General features: G+C 38.5%; 2 protein-coding genes across 2 annotated transcripts; both read right to left on the reverse strand.

Annotated features, from left to right (window-relative positions):
• Positions 1-2854: 2854 nt before the first annotated feature.
• Positions 2855-11515, reverse strand: LOC134755717 (UPF0489 protein C5orf22). Its single transcript, XM_063692261.1, has 4 exons — positions 11414-11515; positions 4144-5013; positions 3474-3719; positions 2855-3044 (listed from the first exon to the last, which is right to left on the reverse strand). Exons 2-4 carry the CDS (start codon positions 4948-4950, stop codon positions 2946-2948), a joined length of 1152 nt encoding a protein of 383 aa, XP_063548331.1. The 5' UTR covers positions 4951-5013; positions 11414-11515; the 3' UTR covers positions 2855-2945.
• A 2746-nt stretch (positions 11516-14261) lies between these two features.
• LOC134755752 (exosome RNA helicase MTR4) lies at positions 14262-26635 on the reverse strand. The gene is made up of 18 exons (XM_063692319.1): positions 26428-26635; positions 26188-26310; positions 24632-24874; positions 23672-23846; positions 23097-23208; positions 22474-22676; positions 21690-21930; positions 21013-21203; positions 20512-20613; positions 19879-20052; positions 19347-19449; positions 18885-19057; positions 18327-18524; positions 17489-17730; positions 17052-17288; positions 16561-16723; positions 16011-16173; positions 14262-14455 (listed from the first exon to the last, which is right to left on the reverse strand). Exons 1-18 carry the CDS (start codon positions 26523-26525, stop codon positions 14298-14300), a joined length of 3099 nt encoding a protein of 1032 aa, XP_063548389.1. The 5' UTR covers positions 26526-26635; the 3' UTR covers positions 14262-14297.
• Positions 26636-27672: the final 1037 nt, after the last annotated feature.

Here is a 27672-nt window from a genome sequence, read left to right on the forward strand (position 1 = left end):
CGGAAACAGGGACCGGACAACCCTTTCCGCGATAAAACCCTTTCAATGGGCTACACTTAAACAAAGCTAACACATTGAAAGACTTTCCCTTTTGAACTGCAAGCCCATTCATACCCTTACCTTTGACTAACCCTTACCGAAAAGCTAACCAAAAATAAGGCTAGCTCTTAATAAGGGTTACCCTTATCTTTAAGCGCTTTTTATAAAGGTTTCCCTTTGCGTGAAAGAGACAGGATTAGTATATATCTACGGTAGTGTATGAAAAGGAAAGAAAATACGTGCCTAGTCAAAGAACGCCGCCATCGCCGCCGACGATCGCTCGGATTGGAAGTAATGTGTGCTTTATGAACAAGGTAGATGATTTAAATTAGCACGCTTATATGCTTAAAGGGAAGCCCTTTATAAGGCTAACCCTTATAAGCAATATGCAAGGTGTTGGTGAGCGAATGATAAGGGTTTTGTAAGGGTATTTGGGCCACCGAGTACTCAAATGTGGTAGCTTTATATAAGGGTTTTTAAAAGCAAAACAAAGGGTTTCGTCTGGCAAAGGGTATGGTGAGTTAAGCCTTATGCAATACCCTTATAAAACTCCGATAAGGGATAGCGGGCCGGTCCCTGCTCGGAAACCATTTCGCATTTACTACGTCATTGGCATTACATTGATTTAAAAAGTAAAATTATTATGACACTTACCTACTGTAATAACGTTCTACGGTGGGTCTGTTCGATTGTACAAGCGTATCCTTCGTAATAAACCTTACCCTAAGCCTAATAGATATGGTCTTTGATATGACAATAGGCTTTAATTGTGTAAGTATTTTACCTAAAGGTCAAACTTAAAATGACTGCCAGTCATTGTCGCTCCTATGAAGCGAGCTGATGGCTCCACATTTTATGCTAAAAATAATACAATACTTCCGTTTTAATTACCTCATTCGTTATTCATATAACAAACACAATTTTATGTTTACGGCACGAGTAATGAAATAAAAAACTAAAATATGCCCAACCAAATATTTTACATCCATTATTGCAAGGGCCCATTTATCGTTCCGAAATCTCAGCTTTATAGCATTTTTGCCATGTAAATGAGGGTATAAAGTCGTTATGAATATGCTTTACATTGCAATATATCGAGTTACTTTTGGCGCCGGGCGTAGGCGGTAACTGATTGTCTCGGCACCCGCCCAGCTCGCAGACGAATGCGTTCACTAACTCCGAAATAAATACTTGTTAACTCAAAAATAAGAGGGCAACAATAGTATATATATATAGTTGGAACTATATTATGTGTTCAGTGTTATAGGATGAGGGCATTCCCGCTTCTCGTAATCAGGGGATACATTATTTAGCGATGCTAATTGCTGATAAATATTAACGGACTGTTAATTTTAGACGTAGGTATTTATTAAGTCCTTTAGTTACACACGCGTGACGCGCGACTGCTCTTTTTAACCGACTTCAAGATTTCAAAAGGAGGTTCTCAATTCGGTTGTATGTTTTTTTTATGTTTGTACTTATTTTTTTTTTATTGTAAGTATATACATACAGATTGGTCCCGTTTTTGTCAAAACGCAGTTCTGATGATGGGATCCATGAGGAATCGAGGGAACTCCTCAAATGTTAAAGGCATACATATAGTGATTTTAGTATTTTCATCAACAAATCAAGCATTTACATTTAAAAAAGTGACATTTGATGAAGTGGAGCTGCTGATGATGATCAGAAATATCAGAATGGAACTCTTTAATGACGCATAGTTCACGTTTGGCGATTTGTCTTCTTTTTTATGTTTGTTAAGCAAGTTAAATTTTCAAGACACATTTTTGTCAAGCTCGAGTTCTGATGATGGGATCCATAAGGAACCGAGGGAACTCCTCAAATGTGAAAGGCATGCATATAGTGATTTTTGTATTTTCATCAACAAATCCTGTATTTACATAAAAAAGTGACATTTGATGAAGTGGAACTGCTGATGATTATCAGAATGGAACTCTTCAACGACATATAGTTCACGTTTGGCGATTTATTCTCTTCGTTATGGACCCACACCCAAACTTGGACCTGGACTTTTTTTTGAACTGCGATCCTCACAGAACCGAAATGCTATCAGAAAAGTAGGTTAGGTTAGGTTAGAACTGTGTCCCTAACAGAAACGAAATGCTATCAGAACATTGGGTTAGGTTAGGTTAGAACTGTGACCCTTACAGAAACGAAATGCTACTAGAAAAGTGGGTGGTTTTACCTCCTTTTAGTTAGGCAAAAGATGCTGTCTTTTTCATTTCATTGTCTGGAGTGCACCATCAACAATAAGTAACCTTTCAACGGCATCCCCCATTGAAGTCGGTTTTTTTTCTTAAAAATTATGTTTAACGCTTTTAGTAAGCGTGGGGTTGATTTTGATTTGTTATGGATTTGATCTTAATTTGACACGACCGTGACGATAGTCTTGGTGATAACTGCTGGTGATAAGAGTACATCTTACGCGTGACGTTCACTTGCGTTCACTGCATTTCGTATGCACCAATCAGCCTGAGTGATTTTCAAACCCGTATTAAATCCAAATTTTAAACGTAACAAATTGTTTAATCTGAATCGTGGCCCGTTTTTCAGACTTTGCTCTGTGCCTGATCACTACTTAGTTTGTAACGCCATGTTGGATTCGGTATATATTTAAGTTAATTTAATTTGTATGTGGGGATTGTAATGCTGCTGCTTAATAACTTGCCTGCTTGCTAATTGTACATATTATTTAAGGGCCAACACAAAATTCAAGACGGCTTAGCAATTGTTACATCGACATTTTTACATCAAAGAATTAAAATACATGCATGTAATGTTTATGCTGTATTTGGTAACCTTAATAGAAAAATACATAACAAAATCACTTAGTATGATATGTACAATAATCGGAAATCTGCCACTGGACATCCTGTATAATGTCGTTAATCTTCGGTGTTCACTTTTAAATAATGATATTCGGGTTCATCGGTATCATAAATTTCTTTAAGCATATTGAGTACTAGAGATTGAATGTAGTCAACCTGTAACAATGAAAAATAAGATTTTAAACGTTCAATTTAAATAACGGTCCTTTTAAATTTAACTGTTTGCATTGCTAATTATATTATGTAAGTACTGCTTTTTTTCTGCTTTTTTCGGTTTTTTCCAACCTGATAATGTTTAGCGATTCTGGGTAATAAGAGAGACTCAAAAAATTATAGTATATAAACGTACTACTGTACTTGGTCCGGAGGGCAGTGACCGCCGTCTGTGGACCTTACAACGGTGGCCGATACATGCATGGATATTATGGATTTCTAAAATGAATTTATCTTATCCATTTGGTGTCTCACCCCCTAATCCATGCGAAATAGATGTAAGGCGGAAACTCGCCCTGGTAGAGTGAGCAGCGGTGCTACTCTCAGCTGATACTGTTCACAAAAATAAAACAGAAATAGTCGTCATATTACCTGGTCCGAAGGGCAGTAACCGTCGTCAGTGGACCTCGCGACGGTCACCAGAACTGGTGGCGGCAAAGCTTTCAACAATGGTCTGATGATCTTATCCATTTTATGTCGCACCTCCTCCTCTGTGCTAATATGATGCGGCAACCCGCCCTGGTCACGCGTGCATCCGCCCGCGTACACCGCCCACCAGTTCGGCGGCTCGCCCAACCGCCCAGCTTCGGATAACACTGCCGACGCGATATCTGAAACCTACGCAGATTTATGAAAAGAAAATATCAATGTGGGTGTTGAAGTTATTTCAAATGTAAATAGTAAATATGGCACAACTTCGTCCTACAGTAAGCGAAAAAGGCTTGTGTTGTGGAGTATAAATTACTAATATTTAAAATAAATACATAAATGGATGGAATTATCGATCGCCAGTATGAAATATTTCAGTTCATCACGTGTGACATTTTGTGATTCATCGCTGATTTTCCCTATCAAATTTGAACTCGTGCCCTTCAGCGTTCAGCTTTATAAGCAACAGCCCGATATTTTTTTACGTCATCAATTAACTTCCCTAATTAGTGTTAGGAGCGAGAGAGTTACTCTCTTAATACCAATAGCATACTCATTTTTCATTATAGGTATACAGGAACGTCTGTCGGCATATATCATAAAATTCACTTACTTTCTGAAAAGTCTCCGTCTTTTCACCTTCATAATTCTCCAAATTATTATGTTCCTCGAGGTACTGAAATAAGTTTTCGAGTTCGTTCAATTGCCTTTCACGTAAATCCACAAATTTCTCTACGGCTTTGTTATCGTCGCTATCGGGAAGTTTAAATCCGAAGATTGGCTCCAAGCGGTCGTACAGCTGTATATTTTCATAAAGGGATAGAAAGGGATTTCCCGTGCTAAAGAAGTCTAAATCGATATCGAGAACATAAGGGCGCGATATTGCTAGTTCTTTAGCCAGTATTTGTATATGGGTTTCATCTTCTGTATTGTTCGGGTCGGGGACTTCTGCTACGGTTAGGGTAAAGGTTCGTTTGTTGTCGAGTTTGGAAGAATAGAGGGCATCAGACATGTAATATGGTTCTTTGCTGTTAACGCGCAGTAAGCCGTTATCCGGGTGATCGCCGACTTCTATGACACGAGAGCCATCTTTGAATTGTTTTGCCCAAGGTGGCCGTAGCCATACAACGCGGTCTATATGTCCGGCCGCAGCCGCGGGAACTATCCAGTTTTCTATTTGTAACAAAGGCAACATTTCTCTGCCAGCCCGGGCCTCGGCACCCTTCAATTTACGGTCTATAAGCATGTCAGGGTGAGCGTCGAAGTGAAGTAGCGTGGTTCCCTCCAATGGCAACTTTTTTCCTCCGATGGCGGAGTAAACAAACTGTAATGCCTCGTTGTGTTCCTCCACTACATAAACTGGCATTTTTTTGAAGCGTTTCAGGGGCGGCTCACTTCGTTTCTCGCCATTTCCCGCCATTGCACTCCAGTTATCAAAATATTCCCAATTTTTATTTTGCAAAGGGAACCCTTATACAAATATCTGAAACATTATTATGATCACTTACATTACAGCGGCACTTTGTTCTAGTTACATCAGTTACATGCTCTTGAAGAAGCCGATTTAGATTTAGCTCGGGCTTATCTTCGAATTTGTATGACGCCCGCCACTACAGATTTTTAAGGGTACCCATTGTAGATCACGATCACTTCAGTTAATGGGAAAAAAAGTAATGAAATATATCTACCTTATGTGAAAAAGACATGTTTTGTAAGATTTCTTCGTATATTTTATTTAGTAACCTAAACACGTCTTTTTTACATAAGTTAGATAGTTAGTTAGACATAAGTACATGGACTAGACCGTCTTGAAATCGATGTAAATATTCTTAGTTATCATACTCTTCTTTCTATAGTATATTGAATGTCACAGTTTTCCAGCTAAATAATTTAATTCAATTCAAGTTATTTACTTTGCTTGAACATACACAGTTGTCATGGTTACATGTCATTGGGGTGTTATAGGCAGTGTTGGCCGAAACGTTAATGCAATTAACCATTAACCAGTACAAATTGAACCGTAAACTGTAACCGTCCGTTACGGCTTACGGTTCAATTTGTACTGGTTAATTGCAATTAACGTTCGGCCAACACTGGTTATAGGTACATATTGCAGCTATTAAGTGTACATGCATGTATGGTCTACCACAATATAGGTACAGCATGCAAAATCTTAAGACTAACTTAAATTAATAGCAGATTGTTAACCAAGGGTTGAAAGGCATCCATTCCTGTCGAGGTAGTCGAGATAGTCCGAGACTGAAATGGTGCCTTTCGCCCTAGTTTAACACTACTTTTCATATCGAATGCGAGGAAACCAAACAGGACAAGGCAATTTTGCAAAATCAGTAATTAAAGTACCTAATAACCTAAGGCCATGATTTTTCCCTTGGGATTGTAAACAATAGTTATTTGTGCAACAAGAGAGGAAAGTTGGTTTTTCTTGCGAGTGTTTATTTTGAGTCCCGAGAAAGCGAAAGATTCTATAATTGAATCACGAGCGAAGCGAGTGATTCTAAGGTAGAATCTTGAGCGTAGCGAGGGACTCAAAAACACGAGATGTAAAATAACTTTGCTCTCGTGTTGCACACATAATTTTTCACCTCAGTAGTGAGAACATATTAAAGGTTAAAATGTATTTCGAATTACACAGAATAAACAGAAAAAAAAAAAGTATTATAATATGTACGATACGATAAGATACGATACGATACGAGACGAGACCGGACCGGACCGGACCGTACCGTACAGTACCATAAAAAAAATGTAATAAAAGTATGAAGTTCATGGCCTTCACTAAATTAAAAAGCTACATTGAAGCTACGAAAGTAGGCTTGTTCGAGCTGCTGAGGTGAAAAAGTAATTGCATTTGTGAATAATCATTCTATTTGCAATTGCCTTTTCAAAATTCTTCGAAAGTACACTCAACAAAGAAATAGGACGATAATTCGGTATCTCCTCTTTACTATCCTTTCCGGTTCCGGTATCGGTTCCGGTCGCGTACCTCAAAAGGAAAAAACGAAACCCTTATAGGATCACTCATGTCTGTCCGTCTGTCACAGCCTATTTTCTTCGAAACTACTGGACCAATTAAGTTGAAATTTGGTACACATACCTATGCAAGTTTGTGACCTAAAGACGTGTAACGTAAACAAATCTAATTTTAAACATGGGGGTCACTTTTGGGGGGTAAATGAGAAAATACATTACATATCAAATGAAAGAGCTCGTTGTGAGAATCGCAAATATATATTTTTCTGTAATTTTAAAATAAATATTTTAGAAGTTATTTAAGAAAATAGCCAAAAAATTACCGTTCCCCCCTTTATCTCCGAAACTCCTGTGTATTCTAAAATTTTGAAAAAAAAAATACACAAAATAGTTCTTTACCAATAGATCACAGGAAAACCTATAAGAAATATGCAGTCAAGCGTGAGTCGGACTTAATTATTTAGTTTTTGATCCGACCCCTACGGATTTTTTAAAAACATTTCATTCACGTTTATTTATTTATTATTATTATTATTTATTATTAAAATTGGAAAAATCCCATCACAAATACACGTAGTGAAAATGTCACACAGTGGTGCGCAAATAGCTTCTATTCTATGTTATGTTTGATCAACGTCGTACTTATATCATCCGGACCGCATGAACTTGTGTTTTTCAGTAACTTGACGATTCTTATGATTTCAAATTCATCAACGGCTGACATAAAAACAATCTATATTATTATGATCTGTCTCAACAGTGGGTCCTTGACTAAGACAACAAAGCTTCGTTTTTGCTCGCCTAACACTGTTCTGCGAACCGAAATTTGGGTCAAGGCGCCGCCCCGCAAAATATACAAGGGAGAATCACTTTGCTAACAAATACAAAGAGACTACGAAAACAAAATAAACAGCCTATACGACCTATAGGTACGTATTGGACTTTTGCGTGTTATAGAGCGAATATGGAAATCAGCAATTAAACCAAGAATGAATTTAATCCCGAGGCTGATTTGGAGCGTTATTGTAACCTAAGGGCATTGTAAAAATCTCATAAAGACCTAAAACAACGAAGTGACTTATTGCGTTTTCGATAAACATTTTTTATTGCATTATATGTAAAAACCTTGTTACACACTATGTTGTATGATATTAAGCGTATCAAAGACTTGTGCCGTTGGGAATTTTCCATCTGCGTCAACCGCTTAATAAACGGCTGACCAAAAGATATAAAAGTATACAGTGCCCACTGGCATGCCTCATAAAACTTAGCTCTCGATATGACATCCTATGATTCCAATAGTTAATGACAGTAGATGGATCACATCTTATAAACCATCAGCGTCTCTAAGTATAAAGCCCGTCACAGACGTAGCTATAATATATATTAATATACAAAAATATACGGGTGGTTTCTGGGTCGTAATCCAAAACCACTTTTTCTGACTCTGTAAGTGATCCATTATCATAAGGTAGTATTTGATTAAAAGATTTTTTTTTCTTATTTTGCAAGTAAAGTTAATCTTATACTTACTACTAAGTAATCAATTAATCATGGTCACACTATTAATTTAGACATACGATGTATGGAAAGCGACAAGATGTCACATTGAGTAGGATGGCCAAATTGTAAGCAACAATGTTTTTTTTTCTATTTTTTATTATTATTATTGTGGTGACAAACAATAATTAACAACATCATTAGGCTCATCTTTGAATAATGTATGATGTCTTGTTCTCTTGCTACACGACCCCGAAATCACCGTGTATAATATAGCAAGGCACCTTACGATATATTTTACGTATTAGAGTATTAGTTGACAGATCACAGAGTCCACGCACACATCTATAATATATATATTGATACATCTTAAGGTACCTTGCTATTAATATATATTATAGCTCGGTATATTACTAATATTACGATATATTTTGGTATATTTCCTTCCTTTTCTGACGTGACTTTGTAACCGATATCTCTCTCTCTCTAGGACAGCAACGAGTTTTATGATTTTGGTATCTTTATCGTGTATAGTGCTTAGCTATAATATAATATATATTTCGGTATCTTGCGGTATATTATTATATATATGTATACTATAGCTACTTCTGTGACGGGCTTAAGTAGATTGTAAATTTGCAAAAAGCAATAATTGGCTAACGTAAATAAAGCCTAATAGCATAATACCTCAGAAAGTAAGGATAGCATAATGATGCTACGCTACGCATTCTACCCAATATCCGAGTAGCCGTAAACTACCTACTCTTGGTAGGAAAGCCACCAGGACTGCAGTATAAAGTTTGAGCCTATCGGTGGGATGGGATGGCTCCTACCGCTCGTTCCTCAACATACAGATTACAGGCACTTGCTTGATGCAATTTTACATCTCGTTCGTCATCTGACGTTCAGTCTCTACATACAAGTTTGCTTGACGTTTACTATCCGAGTATTGTTACAGTCTCTTGTTGATAGAAGAAGACGTCAAGAGCTAATAAGACATGCTCTACGAGCATGGTTCTACGTAGTTACGTAGTTACTTCAAAACATCCGTGAATGTTTCTGAGGCGTAGAACCCCTCTGAGGGCCGGGGGGGTGTTGTGACGGCGCCCGGGGTCGATACTGCGCGTCCTGACGTCACTACGCTACTACGCCGCCCAAACATAACCCCGCGCCCCTCCCTCGTGACCCATTGCGCCGTTCTTGCCCACCTGGGTCAAGGTGTGGAAGCCGCGATGGACACGACTGAATGTTCCGGTGGCCCTTGATGCGGACACTTATGCACTAATTGTGTATATTAGTCTCCGTTTCAATTTAAGGGATAATATAAGAAATCTAATATTAATGAAATAAATTGTGAACTGTTCTGTGCATGCAATAACTAAGATTGAGATTATGGAAAATATATTTACATTTTTCGATTTTTTGATAATTGTAAAAATTAGGAGCGAAAAACAGATTTCATACAAATTTTTAAATGCTAGGAGCATTTAAAACTAACGACGACCATAATAATAATATTTATTTTGAAAAAAGGTAAACGTAGGGGCAAGGCTGTAGTTGATATACAACAAATTGTATTAAAATATTTTTACTAATGTTAATATCCAGAGGTTTGTATGAAAAGGCCATCTCGCACGGGTCCTCCACTTTCGTCTTAACTTCTTTCCAACCGAGTGTTCGCCGTAATATTAACTCATTTGACGTGTTAGTATTAACTCAGTACAAAAAAATTGGTAGAGCGATTTATAGTTCTATTTGTATACAAGAATGGCATTTCCGATTCTAGGAAATAACGCACACATTTTTATTTTTAGATGGAGCTATTCCAGGAAGTAAATTCCTAGGACTATTATGTACTTACAGTCAATCAATAGCCGGGCCCACACATAGCGAGCATACGCGCGAGGCAATTTCCTCGCGCACAAAACGGCCAGTGTAGACGTGCCTCGGCCGAGGCGCGCGTGTTGTATCGACATTTTAGACGTGCCTCGCGCGCGCCGCCTCGGCCGAGGCACGTCTACACTGGCCGTTCTGTCCGCGAGGAAATTGCCTCGTGCGTATGCTCGCTATGTGTGGACCCGGCTAATTTCATCTCATTTCACTGAGGTGTAGAGCCAATTTTTTTTAAGATATAGGAGGCGAACGAGCAGACGGATCACCTGATGGAGTCACACGAAACAATCCAATCGTAGTTAATAAATAAATATGAAATTTGACATGAACATTTAAGTAACATACCTACATCTATGTCTGGCACTATTTTTTTTTCAGTACTAGTAATTGTAATAGGTACATATAAATTAGAGTGAGTAGAAGTTTTACTTACAAAACTGTCAAAAATATTATTGGTATTTAGCAACGAAGACTAGTAGGAGACATTGATATGTTACGTGAATGTTCATACCAAGTTTCATGTAAATTAAGCAAGCAATATGAAAGCCGCAAGGGATCTCTATTAATTGTCACTGTGACAAGGTACTAAGTGTGTTTGTACGCGTGTAAGTATTTGGAACCCCTGGGACTAGTATTTAGTAATAAGGAACGAAGAAAATCATTAGCTTTATTTACCTACATTATTTATTTTATTTCGAACTTTTTATATATTTTAAAACAAGTTATTCAAGCAGCAAATATTGAAAAAAAAAAATACTACTTTTTTCTTTCATAAAGAAACTAATGGAATATTTGTTAGCACTAAAACAGACTATAAAATGTGAAATTTAAAAAAATGGAACTGAAGTAATAAAATGTGAAACTTTTAACTATTAAGTTTTCATTGTTGTTATTATACTTACATCTCTATTTCGCATTTTCAACTACTAAAAAGTTATCCGGAAGAAATCATTCTTTAGTGAAAAAACTGCTTGTTGTAATCTACATTATATCAATATAGGTATATCGATAGTCGATAAATGAGAACTTCCTTATGACCATTCAAACTGCCACGAGAATTCCGGCCTCTGCTTATGACAACCACTGTGAGTCAACCAATAAGGATTATAAGGAAATTTGTAGAAAAAGTGATTATTTAATTATTTATATGGGACTACGGGTAGTTTTTAATAAAAACGTTTACATAATTTTTGTCATAACTTGTTGACAAGAAAACTTAATTCAAAGCGGTGTTGAGGTGATGAGTTATGATTTATTAGACCATTTTAAGTTTAAATTCATAGGTACTAGATATATTCACCTTAGTATGATACTTTAGACTTTAGAGTAACATTGACCCATGTTTCTTCATAATCTTCATATTATACAAAAAGAACTTCATAAACTAAAAGAACTTCATAAATTCAAGAGAAACGAAATAGTATAAAATCGAAACTACGGGTTTTCTATGTGACTATAAGTAAGACAATTAATAAATAAAGTCAATTTGAGAAACTTACTGTGTTTTAGAGTATTAAGATTAAATTAAATGAATTAAATCCATTACAAACATAAAGCTTTAACCATTGCTTTTAGGTTAGTTTAGTTTGAGCCGACTGAGTACTGACATTAAAATAGTGTATTTTTCTACTCAAAAGATGCATTTGTCTTCGGTCCAAACTATAGTTTGTCACACGACTGTCTCATTTTAAACATAGACAGAAAATCATACTATCTTTGTCTTACATTAGTACTAGCACCCAAAAGAAAAGAATGAGTATAGGTTTTTTTGGTTCTTATATAACTATAGTTGGTCAAACCAAATTGGCAGTAAATAAGAACAAAAAAACTGTACCCATCCTTTTCTTTCGGGTGCTAGTACTAGTGTAAGATAAAGATAGTATCATTCTCTCTGTCTATGTTTGAAATAAGACAGTCCTTTGACAAACTATATATATAGATTAAAAAAAATTGAGTTACAGTTAGAAAAATATGGCTGTGATCTTACAAAAAGTTCCAAGCGGCTTGATTCAAATTATCAGCCAAGAAAATACTAAATCACAAAAATAAAGCAACAACTATGTTTTATTATTAAAAACACTTGTACTGTAGAGCTTTCAATGTTATTTACATAAAAATACACTTACCGTTAATATCTTCAAGGCATGAATCTTCAAGGCTTCAACGCTTAACACGAATGTGGAGGACCCGCGCGAAATCGCCTTTTCATACAAACGTAGTCCTCATTCCTCTTTGGATATTAACATTATTGAAAATATTTTGACACAACTTGTTGTATATCAACCACAGCTATGCCCCTACGATTGATTATTTTGAATTTTTGATTATTATAAGCGTTAGACTTGGGAGCATTTAGAATTTGTATGAAATCTGTTACTCGCTCCTAATTTTTACAATAATCAAAAAATCGAAAAAAGTCAAACGTGGCATATGGTTAATATACATCAAATTATGTACAAATATTTTTCATAATGTCAATATCCAGAGAGGAAAAAGGGGACTACGTTTGTATGGAGAAACGGCCGTCCCCTTTCCTCTTAAGAGGGAACCATGCGAGATACTACGTTAGCTCAACATTCAGGTATAAATAAAATTTATTTATATTCACACGCAGCACAAAGAACGAACAATAAATGCTCTTACTTAACTTGTAGACGTAACGATGACACTGATTTTAGGCAATTTTAACACTAATAATTTAATAAAGTATGTCGATTTTGAACTGAGGCAAATTATGTTGTAGGTAGTAAACAATCATTATCTTCAACCGTAACGCACTTTGTTATCTCCTTCACCGCACTTATGAGTTCATGTCCATTACCCATACACAAAGCTTGCCTCAAAAATCCATGGCACGGAATAAGTCATAGAGTAACTTTTATACTGGAATAAGTTTGTGTACACGCACGCATACACGCACGACATAATGTGATTGACACTAGAATTTGTAAATTTTAATATTTTTATGGCTGTGATATCGTAGACGGCCTGTTTGCTTACCTTATTCTTCGTGCACAAGGCGCATGTAACACACGCGTGTGTCCTCGTGTGCGGTGAATACGGCCATGCGTTCACCGGGCCATCGGCCATGCCATAAGAATCATGTGAGCAACAGATTAAGAGGCACGTGGATCCAGTGGTTAATGACTCCTGTACTCCATGGCCCAGCGTAGGCCAGTGTAAGGGACGCAGCTATGCGGTGGAATGAGATAGCAATATCACTTGCTCCCTAATAATAAATGCGTCTTTTGGACTGGCTTACACTGGGCCATGGTGTTAAGGATGGTATTCCACCTATACAATTTCTTTGTCCAATTGTATTGCGTCTTACATTTTGCTTAATGAGAGAGTGAGTCAACATCGGCCATGGCGACTGGCGAGAGCTATCGCAAGACCGAGAGGCATGGAGTGATCTGGTGTCGGAGGCCAGGACTTTCTATATACTTACTATACTCTTTGGCCAGGACTTACTTTGGGTCAATGCGTCACCGCAGTAAGCAAGTAAAAGAGTGAGACGCAATGACATTGGACCATAGAAGGTAGGATCCTATAGAAGTGGCCTACCGCGTGAGCCCGTGAGGGTCAGAACATCCGCAATGCAACGATATGATTGGTCGAAATGGTCGAGTAGATTGGTAGCCCACCATAAACCATACTAATTTACAGTGGGGAATAAAAAAAATTGAGACTGCTCTGCTACTCCTACTGAAGACTTTCCCGTTCTGACAGTTCCCCCCACCACTCATGCCTAATCCAGTTTTATACTAGATTCATGCATTGGCCGCGATATGCGTAACTGGAGTAAGTAGAGTTAGACCAAGAAAAGTCTGCAGAGATTTTGACAGCACACGCAGTGCCAGTGTTATTTGTACGTCATAATTTCATGGAAGTTTGACGTTTAAAATAACACCTGCACTGCGTGTGCTGTCAAAATCTCTGCCGACTTTTCTTAAAAAGGTGCTTGCTAATGGTTATACATAGGTAATACAAATATAGTTTGTCAAAGATCTGTCTCATTTCATACATAGACAGAGATAATCATACTATCTTTGTCTTACACTAGTACTAGCACTTAAAAAAAAATGATGAGTAGTTTTTTTGGTTCTTATTTACTGCCAATTTGGTTTGACCAACTATATAAACATGCGTATGTAGAAATATCTAACTCGTGCGTGGAGCGTGAGCATGAGCGGTTCAAAATGGCAAGTCACATGCGCCATGAGCAAGAGCAATTAGTGTGAGACGATGTCTCGGTTTGATGGCTTCACTCAATTTGTTCTCCAAGTCTGTATTTCCAATGTTCTTGAACGTTTGATAGTTACGAAAGTTTATAAAATGAAACAAGCACATATTAAATAAGGATATATATAGTGGAGTTGCCAGTTACATGTACAAGCTGGCGGCAAAGACGATGTCTCTCTTGAGCAATTTGATGGCTTCACTGAATTTGTTCTCCAAGTCAGTATTGCCAATGTTCTTGGCCGCTTGGCAGAGTTGACGGAGCACTTCTTCTAGCCGCCGCATGCATCTTATTATGGAACCTAGAAAACGAAATGTGTGAAGGACATTCATTTTCTCTCTCAAGCCGAAAAAAGGAAATTAGAGATTATTAATTATTATATTTTGTTTGCCGCTTAAATAGTGTTGTTTTTATTGTATTATGTGATTGTAAAATTCCCAACTTATTTACGTCGAATCAAAGTTACCCATAGTGTAAATTTGTTTTTACATCATCTATTCAGAAAACGGCCTTTTCTTCCCCGCTAGGAGGGACCAAAGTGGCACTTTTTACCCTGGTAGGAGGGATCAAAGTGGCACAATTCTGTTCTAGGCGATCAAAATTTTTTTAGGTTAAATAATACTTTGGAACATAATAATTTCCTCATAGGTGATGTGAAAAAGCAAAATTATTTCCACCTTGGGCGTAAACACTTGAATCCCTCACTACGCTCATGATTTCTATTTAGCCTTCGCTTCGTTCAGGATTCAACATACGCCCTCGCCGTAAATATGCCATTTTGCCCCCTTGTGACACAATCAACTATTTTAGAGCTCCCTTTAACATTTTTCGTCGTATACAAAACAGGAGAATCTAAGGGAAAAACATTTTGTTAAAGCCGTTCGCGCAATAATTACTGTAGCTCGCCCTTCGGTCAGATGGCGAGACCAATTTTGTAAGAGGACAGAAAGCGATACTTAAAATAGGCCACAGAGATATAGCGCTTAGGGGATGCCTAAGTCCAGCAGTGAAGTGTCGTCGACATTTGTCTTTGGGGATACCTTGTGAGCCACGTCCAGAAGTGGAGTCCCGTTAACTGACCAATTATCTTACCTCCGAGAATATCTGTCATCTTGCAGATTTCCAGAAAGCTGGCGACCTTAGACCAGGGGCGTATTTTTCGAATGGTATTAGTCTAATATTATTAAATTTAGTGTATTAACCCATACGACTTGACAGTTCGTGGACTAATAATATTAGTCTAATACCGTTCGAGAAATGGGCCATGAGAGTGCACTTGAACTTGCCCACGTAGTTTTGGAATACCAACTGACTGACTGACTAACCTTCGAACACGTCTGTCATCTTGCAGATCTCCAGGAAGCTGGCGCCCTTAGACCAGGAGTGCACGATGTCCATCAGCGTACACTTGAACTTGCCCACGTAGTTGTGGAATACCAACTGACTGACTTATCTCACCTTCGAAAACGTCTGTCATCTTGCAGATCTCCAGAAAGCTGGCGCCCTTAGACCAGGAGTGCACGACGTCCATCAGCGTGCACTTGAACTTGCCCACGTAGTTGTGGAATACCAACTGACTGACTTATCTCACCTTCAAAAACGTCTGTCATTTTGCAGATCTCCCGAAAGCTGGCGCCCTTAGACCAGGAGTGCACGACGTCCATCAGCGTGCACTTGAACTTGCCCACGTAGTTGTAGAATACCAACTGACTGACTTATCTCACCTTCAAAAACGTCTGTCATTTTGCAGATTCCAGAAAGCTGGCGCCCTTAGACCAGGAGTGCACGACGTCCATCAGCGTGCACTTGAACTTGCCCAAGTAATTGTAGAATACCAACTGACTGACTTATCTCACCTTCAAAAACGTCTGTCATTTTGCAGATCTCCAGAAAGCTGGCGCCCTTAGACCAGGAGTGCACGACGTCCATCAGCGTGCACTTGAACTTGCCAACGTAGTTATCTTCGTCCAGGTCCATCTTGGCTTCGATCGACACCTTAGCTATCCGCCGGGCGTATTCCTGAGAATAACGTAGTTGTAGTATTAATTATACGTTGCGTTATCAAAGGAGTTGATCGCTATCGTGGAAGAAGTCGCAGACAAATTATATTTTAAAAAGTTATTTACTCATAATTTAAAATTAAAAAATGGATGCACACCGGACAGATTGGATGAGTAGAATGTCACAAGGGCAAGACCTAGATTACTAATAAGCGCGCAGTGCCGTCTAGGGGCCTCGCAGTTTCAACGTTAGTGAGAAAGGGGCTCGGAAAGAAGCTCATGGATCATGCATTTTAAGATCAGTCTTCAGATAAATAGTCGAAAGGAGAGAATGTACAGGTACAGCTGAGCGAATTTTTGTTCTGAAGGTCCGACTTTCAAAGGCTACCTGACTTTGAAAGGTTACCTGTAGCTGTCTCAGCACGCCGCGCAGCTCCTCGCCGGTGGCGGAGGACTGCGAGCTGTTCTCGTCGCACACGAAGCAGCTGACGAGCGCGGCGCTCTGCGAGGATGTGAGCGCGTTGAATACGCCGTTGAAGATCAGTTCGGTTAGGAGGAGTTCGTCCGCGCTGGAAGAAAAATAATAATACAATCCATGGATAACTCGAGTTTCAAGCCGGAAGGACCCCACAATGACATTATCTTTAAAATAATGCACTTTTTGGTGAGTGAATCTACTAGTCGCCACTCTCACTAGGCATTTTTTGGTAACTCGCTTCGGACCATTCGCTAATAACTGCGACTATGGAAATAGAAACTTTTGAAACGCTCGAGGTCCATTTAGTGTCGCAGAGGATCAGTCAATCACAGCTCGGCCTTGGCGAGTTCTTTATATATTTTTTGCTTGCGCTCTTGCGACGCTTGGGGAGTCGTAGGTCGCAGCGGAAAGTCACTTACCTGCTCAATTCACAGGCGATCCTCCCCTTCAGTTCTATGACATCAGCTGCCGTGCAATAACCCAGTCTCCGCAGCACTCGTTTCCTCTTCTTGAGCTCGTCCATCTGTAGGATGCTCTTGGCCTTCCGCAGCTCGGTCTTGGCCTGGGTGAGCTCTTCATAAATTTCCAGCTTGCGTTCGTGGGCCGCTTGCAGCGCGGCGCGGTTCTTGTCCGTGTGGAGGGAGTGAGCGTAAAGTCTGGGCAGAAATTTTTAGTATGTTTTAAGTTATGTACAGTAGAGTTCATGGTGACGAAATGTATACATATTTATGAACTCAGGGAACCGTTTCTTAATTTCTCCAATAGTCTCGAGTACGAACTTGCGGATGTCAGCGAGCCTTATGGCCTTTGGCAAATAGACTCTAAACCCGGATATGTAAGACATGGATAAACTCACCTTTCTTCCAACTGCTTAATTCTCTCCACGCATTCTTTAAACACTGGATCGTCAATCTTCATGTCCTTAATAGGATTAAGCAGCGGTGGCCCTTCAGGGAACCGTTTCTTCACTTCTCCAATAGTCTTGAGTACGGACTTGCGACTGTCAGCGGGCCGTAGGTCCTTTGGGTAGTACACGCGGAGGGAGCTGATTTGGTGGATGAGGGTGTGGAGTACTGGTACTACCTCGATGTCTCCGGTCTGTATTAGGAGAAGTTAACTTTTTATAGTCCGGCTCGTAAGCTTAATTTACAGTTGCAACCGGAAGAAATCATACAACTTGGCATATGTGGGTAAGAAAAAAAGGGGAAACAACTTGTCAAATGGATACTTCCCCCCCTTATCACTCACATTTGTGTCGCATTTTGCATAACAATGAATGTTATTTAAAAATTAAAAAAACCGGCCAAGTGCGAGCCGGACTCGCGCACCGAGGGTTCCGTACTTTTTAGTATTTGTTGTTATAGCAGCAACAAAAATACATCATCTGTAAAAATTTCAACTGTCTAGCTATAACGGTTCATGAGATACAGCCTGGTGACAGACGGACGGACAGCGGAGTCTTAGTAATAGGGTCCCGTTTTTACCCTTTGCGTACGTAACCCTAAAAACGGTTGAAGTTCCAATAAAACTGCCAATGAACAAAAGATTCTCCATTAAATTATCTACAATATACAAGAAGAAGAAGAAGAATATTTTCATACTATACTGAACTGTCAGCCTATACACATGAAAATAACAGCGCCCTCTTGACAACGACCATATATTCCTGGTCAGGCTTTAGTTAGTATGCTTACTTCGCCGGGCGGGCACGGCACATTGGTCTCTGCGTCGTCGCCGCTCGCCTGCTTGACGTGCAGCAGTATGTCGACCACGATCACAGCCTCAGACGAAAGCGGGTTGTCGTCCCCCTTGCCCTTCTTGCCCTTGCCTTGCGTTTTATGCCTGAAGTTCACTATGATGCCCCAGTCGTACTCGTATTTCTCGGTTTTCACCTGAAAAAAAAAAAGCATTCAAGTGAGATATAAAATGTTGATTACCTTACTCATTAGAAAAGCACAGAAACTTTTCAGTATGAGATCACATAAAAAAAAAAGAAATTGGCTCTTTGATACATGTCGATAATCAGATGTTGAGTAGATATGTCGACTTTTGCTATGAGTTAGTCAATTTGTCGTTCGCGTTTTTGGGTTCGGCCCCATAGTAAACAATGAACAGTATGATCTTCTTCTTCGTTTCCACATGACTAAAGGTCGCGACCACTAGAGGTCGTTGTTTTGTGCCCCTACAAGACCCCGAGCAACGCTATTGGTTGAAAAAAATACGCCTTAAATTTTACTATGACTTTAACATACCTTAACAAGTCTCCCAGGCTGTAGAAAAGGCTTAAGATATTCGGGACGTGTGATGACCGACCGGAACTGCGAACCGAGCATGTCCAACTGCGACCTGATATTACAGTACGATGCTATCGAGTGCTCTTGCTCCACCGTCACTGAGTTGTACTCTTTCTGTTTCATTTTAACCTCTGTTGACAGAAAGAGATAATGTAATAATATTAATGGTACCTATCGCTTCCTACCGACGCGATATCGAGTCAGCAAAGAGAATCAGAATTCAATTCTAACGTAGAAGCTCCAAAGATCGGTTTTTGATTGGCAAATTTAGACCAATGTAAGTGGAGGGTTTAATAAAGGGCTATTAGGAGGACGATTGGAACGATTTTGTGACATAATTCGTAAATTTTGATACAGGGCACAAAAAAGTATACCAAATGAATAATATATTGAAATGATCAAATAATGTTTAAGACTTACTGTCAATTAAATCAGGAATAGCAGCTTGATTTTGGAACTGGAAGAAGCTTCTCTCTAACATATACTCCGGATTGATATCCTCAACTCTCAACAAGTTCAATACCTGAAAAAAGAAGATATTTGTAGCAAATGTCCAAGGTTTCTAGCACACTGGCAAGGACAAATAAAATTGATAGATTTATGGATACATTTATATAATTTTATTCCGAAAAAGTTTTATTTCATGTCGATAATACTGGCGCAGTCGATAGGTCAGCTCACTTCTTAACTGATACCTCCTAAGTAGCAAGGGCTTCGAAAATTAGTAATTTTGACCAATGATATCTACGAGCAGCGATTTTGTTGTACAATGTATACAATTTTTTTCTGTTTTCCCAGAAAGTTCTTGTTAAATTCCTGAAAAACCAATAATGAAAACTGCAAGTGTTTGTTGACGTGCAATAAATAGTTGCTAAATCGACATCGCAGGATTGACTAATCTTTCTGAGGTAAAGTGTGACATGACCTATACGATTATTAATTACTTGCTTACCATATTATAAGTGAGATGGAAGGCTGAATTGATAGGATCAGCCTTGCCCTGCACCATGTCTTTAACCACGCTGGGTGTAACTTTCTGATCGATCATGAGGATCACAATACCCTTGTCGTCCAAGCCTCGACGACCAGCTCTTCCGGACATTTGAATGTACTCGCCCGATGTTAGCTAAAACATTAAGACATGTATAAATGCTGTAGAAATAAAACATATTTAAAATGTGTGCCCTTCCTTAGGGTGTTACCACACCAATCGATCGATGGCATCGATCGACGTCGATCGATAGTTTCTACCTAGACAAATCGATCAATCGATCGATCGATTGGTGTGGTAATACCCTTAAAGAACCGTCGCCCACATCCAACGTATTCTCATAGATACAACGCACACGAACACGACATTAAAGAAGCAATTTTTGTTGCAAAACATTGTGTGTGTTGCGTATATAAATATAAGCGTACGTGCACTGCAGAGGGCGCGTATTTTAAAAGTGTTTAATCCCTTAACTATGCGCCTAACTTAAATCATAAACAAATATTACTTGTATGTATTTTCATGTTATGTTAGCGTTAAACTATTGAGCTTACACATTAAATTTAGTGGATTAGAATAACTACTAAAACTTACGAATCTCATTTCTTTTCCGTCGAATTTCTGACATGAGGTGAAGACAACAGTTCTCGCCGGCATGTTGAGTCCCATGGCGAAGGTCTCCGTGGCAAACAGGGCCTGATGAACAAATTAACATTTTTAAACCATTTCCTGACAAATATAAGGTTTGAACTTGGGTATGGGATCACAAATTTTATGTTATTATCAGGCGAAATCTCTTGTAACAATTTTGTTCGCACCTTATTAAGCCAACCAAGCGATATTGAGTCATATCCGGACATGATGAATGTCGATGATTTCAGAAAAGGTCAAATAATGAAACTTAATCGCGTTTTTCGCGCGCAATTAAATTTAGTCACAAAGTTTGTGACTCCCCCCTCCCCCTTGTCACAACATTTCACATTTTCTTGACCCCCTCCCTCCCCCTAAATGTGTGATGTAATTAATGGATGGCCCCTTAGTGGTATCACTTAATGCATGACCTTGTCTATCATCTTGTCTCTGCTTTTTGCTTACCTTAATAAGTCCCAAGCCAAACAATATCTCAATAGTCTCCTTAAGTATGGGCAGGAGGCCACCATGATGTATACCAATGCCGCGTCTTAGAAGTGGGATTACATTTTCCACCTGCGGCAGTTTGCGGTCCTCTTCAGATAGCACGTCCATCGCGTTGTTGAAAACTTCATCTACTAGTTTCTTCTCTTCAACTGGTTATAATAGAAATAAGAAAATTATTTATATGGAGAGCAAATAAAAAGAGTCGCTGAATGATTTCCATTTAATCGATCTTGAGTGTAAAATGGCCTACTATACCTACTACTAATAACTAATCAAATAACGATTATTTATGTGCTCCTCTTCTACTTGCCAAATTTCATGAAAATCAGTTTAGCAGGAAGTATATAGGCTAACCATGGTAAAATTACCAGACAGAATTACAAGTTACAAAAGTATGTAGAGAAACAATGAACGTAAAAATCTAACTGTAAAAACTTAAGAAATAATTGTAAGATAAAACTATGAAAACGGATTATTTCATGAGTAACTATCGCGGTAACCGAAGACAATATTAAATAATTGTAAGGTCAGCGTATTTTTGTAAGTGTAAAAGTAATAGAGGTAAATTTCTAAATTCCGCAAATTTTTGTTGAAGATTTAATATCAATAATGTAACTGATCCAACAATAACTTACGTGTATTGAAGTCTAACTTGGCCATCTGCATGGCATACGCCTCGCAGTCTTTCTTGCTGAAACTGAACACGATAACAGGGGCGAAGTTCCGTTCCATGATCATCTTGACTATATTGAATATATTAGTATTGGGGCCCCCGCGCGGGCCGCCGCGGCGCCCCTTTTGATCGCCCTTGCCAGCGTCGCCCGCGTTTCCGAGGACTGTCATCGCTGTGTTGAAGTTGTCTTCTTTAAATTGTCCCTGTTACGATTGGAAATAGGTATAAGTCAGCTACATGGATTTAGTGTTTTTTGAATTTTGTAGCAGTATAAGACAGTAGTACCTTTTTATTACCAGTTAAAATGTTCTGTTATCTGCAGTAATAGTTTTTAATAAATCAATAAACATTTTGTGTTAAGCTGTACATAGTTTGATTTTGATAATGAGGTGGGTTAACAACTTTAATCACTCATATTGATACCCAACTTGTACAGTAAATTCTATCTAGATTGTGAATGCCAGATGGTTGTTTAGACTTGTTTTTCTACCTGATCCATGCAGTACAATAAACTATATTTAGAAGCCACCGGCACCTGTATGTAAAGCCTGACCAGAAATATATGACCATTGTCAAGAGGGCGCTGTTATTCTCATGTGACAGTTCAGTATAGTATGAAAAAATTTGTTCTAGTGAAATTCCGCAACATGGCGCGTGATCATATATTCCTGATCAGGCTTTAAGTAATAAATTAAACACTTTATTGTATGAAAAAAAAAATAGTACACATAATATACCCAACCCACCTTCTCATCCACCACCAGGTGTATCCCGTCGCCGCCCGCAGGGAAGATGTAGTGCTGCAGTGGCGTGGGCCGGTACTCCGTGTACACCACGTGGCACGGCTGCGAGTGCAGGCGGCAGACCCACTCGGCGAATTGCCGCGCGTTCGGAATGGTAGCAGACAGGAACACGTAGTGGACGTTGTCGGGTAGCAATATCAGTGTTTCTTAAACAAAACATTGACTAATTTTTTGCATAAAGTGAAACAAATAGCAATGCATGTGAGTTTCAACAGTGACAATCCATGTCACATGACAAAGGCAGCGTGAGAAGGCCTAAACAACAGAAGCTGATCCTTTCAGAACTTAGTTAGCAAGCAATCTATCTAAAGTCAAATCTTAGATGCCTTTGGGAAGTATAGGAACCATATTTATTTTTATCTCTGGCTTTTACTCCCCGCAATTTTGCACAGGGTGAATTTGCCAATATCGATGTTGACATTCGCATGTGAGGAGAATGTTCAGTATATAAATATGATGTTATGTGATATTAGTTAAGTAACTTAAAATTTGACAGTAACTCTGTATTTAACTATGATTTTTATAACATTAAACCAGAAGAAGAATTAAACAACATAATATCTTACCTTCCCACACAACACCTCTTTCCTTGTCTCTCATGTAATGGATTTCATCAAATACAACCCATCCAACTTCACGCATGATTTCTGATCCCCTGTATAACATGTTTCTGAGAATCTGAAATTAGAAAAAAAATCAAATCAAAGACCGTCAGAGTTTCACTTTAGACATTAGTCTTTAAATAATTCTGAAAATGCTTAATTGCTTGAAAATATTGAAATTTAGATTAGGTTTGGTTTAGGTTTAGAATTAGATTTTTAGCATTCTTCCTGAAAATTGATTCTTCTTCTTCAGAATCAGAATGTTTAATGGTAAAAGCAATATTATTTTACATGTGAGTTGTAGTGGGTTGGTTGCAATGAGTATTTTGCAAGTATTTTTGGTTTTGAATTCTTTTGATTTACTTGACTTGTGTTCTGTCAGGTAAATCAAGAGTTGCGTTTTTAGGCAACACTGGTAGAAGTGGTGGAGCATTCTATATTAATGTATTTATGCAGTGAGAGTTGGTGCAAGCCGAACCTCAAGACATGAATTTTTGTGGGTGACTATAGGGGAGTAGGTAAAGGGAAATGATTCTTACCTCAGTAGTCATAATCAAGCAAGAAGCTGAAGGGTTAATAGTAACATCACCGGTTATTAGGCCTACATCATGGAACTCTTCAGAAAACTCCCGGTACTTCTGGTTGGAGAGAGCTTTAATAGGTGTTGTGTAGATTACCCTCTGCTTATTCTTTAGTGATACAGCTATGGCATACCTAATCAAAAACAACAAAATCAGTTGACTGATTGAATATAACTCGTAAAATATACATTATTTAATGTTTATCAGTTAATACATGTGTCGCTTAACTTCAAACTCGGGTAAATCCATTTGACCCTCTCAGCAAATATCTACCCTATTTTATTTTATTTGATATAACCCTTTGTTCTGAACATGTTTGTTTTGTGGTTGTAGTTTCAGGTGTTTATATGAAGTCTCTTAGTTCAGTGTGCCTGTCGGCAAAGGCCTCCTCCAACTCCTTCCAGTATTTCCTCTCTCTTGCCACCCTTGTCCAGAGTGGTCCAACTGTACATATAATTTCGTCTTTCCATCGTGTTAATTGAGGGCCTTGCGCTCTTGACCCATCGGTAGGGTGCCACATTAGAATTCTTTGGCTCCACTTCTGTCTTGCATCTTAGTGTGACCTGCCCACCTCCACCTCCACCCTTTTACCTTTTCTTAATACCAAAATCGCATAACCTGCCAGATGGATTTACCCGGTCCATGGTCTATCTATATTAAAGAAATTAGTCTGCACCACAATCTGCAAGGGGCTACAAAGTTGCAGGTGCGTTATAATGGTTACTATCTTCATTAGAATGTTGGTATGGTGTTCATTTGGATATTTTGATATACATACAAGAATTAACCCTATGAAAATTTAGGGGGTCTTTTATCTAGCAGACCTAATATTTTACATAATTACTAACCTTTTGAAAATAGTAGGATTTGGGATTCACCAATATAAAATTAATTAATACCAATTAGAATTACACTTACTCAGCCACAACAGTTTTTCCTGCAGAAGTGTGAGCTGACACAAGCACTGACTCTAAATTGTCTATACACAAAATAGCTTCTTTCTGGAAGGGATCCAGTATGAAAGAGTACTGCTTGGCGGGCTCTGAAGTGGGTTGCGCATGTGGCACAAACTCCTGATTTGGTGGTACTGCCACTTCATGTGTGCAACCTTCGTGAGTTTCTAACGTATGAATGACTATGCGCGAGTGAAGTGCCTCTAAGCTGAAAACCAAAGAAAAGTGGTTAGCTTTAACAACACCATAAACGGGAATAACTTTATTCATAAGATACGTCGGTATCCAATGTACTTTTCTCATTGCTTCTCAACGATCTTCCAGAAGCCATAGTGGAGGGAGAAGTATATATGTATGCCGACGATGTAGCCGTGGTAGTGTGTGCACCTGACATTGACAGACTCTAGCGGTGTTTGAATATAGTCGCAAACCAGGTGTCGCAATACTTCCGGAGCAATGGCCTGGTACTAAATCTCAACAAGACCCATTTTCTTCACTTCTATCTCGGGGGTCGGGGCCCAAGAAACCTTGGAGTGTTTGTGGATGGCACCCAAGTTGGTCAGGTTCAGACTACCACATTCCTGGGTTTTGAACTGGACAGAGGGCTGCAGTGGGAATCGCACATAGGCAAAGTGTGTAACAATCTAGCGAGCGCCTGCTTTGCCCTGCGCCGTCTAGCAAGAGTGGTGCCCAGAAATGTGGTACGGTCGTGTTACTTTGCCACTGTACACTCGCTCCTACAATATGGCTGTGGGGTCGCGCTGCCGAATGAGAGCGCGTCTTTCGCATGCAAAAGAGAGCCGTCCGAGCGATTGTGCAGGTGAGTCAAAGCACCTCCGCAAGACCTTACTTTAAGGATCTTCGGATACTTACTCTGCCCTCCCTTGTGATATTCCAAGTGGCTACATACGTGCGATGTCACCTTGACGAATACTCAAGTGGAGCGGATATCCATGGGCGAAACCTGCGAAACGCCCAAAAACTCGTGGGCGTCAGGCATAAATTGGCGAAATCAGCAAAACTGTCACATATAATGGGACCGGCGGTTTACAACCGTCTGCCACCACACGTGACGGAAGCGCCGTCACTAAACAGTTTTAAATCCAGGCTAAAACGGTGGCTTATCAAGCACACTCTATAGTTTTGCAGATTTTATTAAATAGTTATTACCTAATGTTATTGTAGGTATACTTTTATTTGACATGTATATTGATAACGTTAATTGTAGGTTAATTGTAAAAAATTTTTTTATTATTTTGAATGTAATTTTTGTATTTATAATGCTAATTTTATTTTAATTGTTATTTTTTATTTATTTAATTTTTAATGTAATTATGAAAACGACATGCAATATGAATTATTATGAATATACAAATATGAAATATAACGTACACTATTATAAAGACAAATTACGAATAACAGATAGAAATGTAACAATTAAACATACAAATTTATACATAGTTACTAAACTTGATTTTGTCATAAATCATAAAATGTTACAAAATAAATAGTTTTACTTACTTTAAATCTGAAGTCAGATCACCCTCGTCTTCGTCTTGTTTGAGCCTCTTTGACGTATCGGCATATTCAACTTCATCATGAGCTCGTTTATTATTTATTACACTTTTTTCTTCTGTAGTCTCCCTGAAATGTGTACAATGAAATATATAAACACTTTTTTGGTTGAATAAACACAATAATGTTATGATTTTGTACTGTTACACGTGAGGAAAACAAATTTTAAGGTTACACGGTACTTACGAAATTTCTTCTTCATTTTTAACGTTTGGCAATTGAATTGACGCTGCATTTTGAGCTGGCTCATCAAAGCAATCAAACAAACTGTTTATATCAGCCATATTTAGCTCTTAAAATCATTTAATACAAGATAATAATTACAGACTGATTACAGAACAAACAGTACCACCAAAATTCTCTTATTAGTCTGTGACCAAAATTATCAAAATAGACATGGATGGGATGGAGGGAAGGGCCACAAATGGGGGATAAATAACGTCACGGTGACAAAGTCACCGTGACACGCCGTCAAAAGGTGTCACTGTGACTTCACAAAAGAACAACGTTACAAAATCAGGCGGTTTTCTGTGGTTCCTACTGTTTCTAGCGCAGTTTCTGTTACTCAAATCACGACATTCACGACAAACGCGGAGCGTGAAGTTCATGAATCTAGTATAACTGGATCGGTCATGAGGGGTGGGGGAAAATGACCGAACGGGATAGTCTTATGTACCTTTCAGTAGGAGTAGCAGAGAAAGCGCTGTTATTGTTTGTCCTTGTCATAGTTTCACTTTTCCACCGCTGCCACAACCGAGGTTGTGGCAAACAAATAAGTACGTGACATGTCATGTTTGTTCGTTGCTTGTTTAATTATCGTTGTTTTGTATGAAATTGTGCTTTCTCTTATGAAATATAGTGATGGTTAGCGTTTTGAATGCTTGAACTTTGATAAAATATTGGTGAATTGTTCTGTAATCGGCTGTAATAGCCGCTCTGAGCAAAAATATTAGATCATAACCTTTTACACGTAAGTACGGTATTTTACACCTTCCTCTTAACGCAATATGTGAGAATAACATCGTAAAATTACGTTACACTCAAAGCAATGTAGAATTAAACGATTTCAATAAAAATATCACAATTATTTACGCAAATTAACAAAACATTATTTGTAAAATTATCCGCCAAAATTACGTAGGTAGGTAGGAGTCTGAGATCAGCCATTTTTAAACTTCTTCTTAATTTAGCTGCATAACAATCATGTTAGGGATACCAGATGAAAATATCATAATTTTATGGGTAATTTTGACCTCGAAGTTTTTTCGTACTTCTAATTCCAAAAAATAAATAAACAAATGTTGTGAAGATTAAATGTGGTGTACATTAATTGGTGTGATTGCGATTTGTGATTTCTTTAAATTAAAACCCATAATACATTTTATTTTACGTTTTATTTACTAAACATGTTTAGTTTTGTACCACCTGCGC

This window comes from Cydia strobilella, chromosome 3 (genome assembly GCF_947568885.1).
Source record: "Cydia strobilella chromosome 3, ilCydStro3.1, whole genome shotgun sequence".
NCBI classification, from domain to species: domain Eukaryota; kingdom Metazoa; phylum Arthropoda; class Insecta; order Lepidoptera; family Tortricidae; genus Cydia; species Cydia strobilella.

Bases quoted from the DNA above. Each gene is read 5' to 3' on its own strand.
- LOC134755717 (XM_063692261.1), bottom strand. From the start codon at position 4,950: ATGGCGGGAAATGGCGAGAAACGAAGTGAGCCGCCCCTGAAACGCTTC. The intron at 3,720-4,143 runs GTAAGTGAATTT...AAATCTGCGTAG, and splicing joins AGACGGAGACTTTTCAGAAA to GTTTCAGATATCGCGTCGGC. The intron at 3,045-3,473 runs GTAATATGACGA...TCATTGTTACAG, and splicing joins GTTACTGCCCTTCGGACCAG to GTTGACTACATTCAATCTCT.
- LOC134755752 (XM_063692319.1), bottom strand. From the start codon at position 26,525: ATGGCTGATATAAACAGTTTGTTTGATTGCTTTGATGAGCCAGCTCAA. The intron at 26,311-26,427 runs GTAAGTACCGTG...TACACATTTCAG, and splicing joins AAAAATGAAGAAGAAATTTC to GGAGACTACAGAAGAAAAAA. The intron at 23,209-23,671 runs GTAAGAATCATT...TTCTAATTTCAG, and splicing joins GCTTGATTATGACTACTGAG to ATTCTCAGAAACATGTTATA.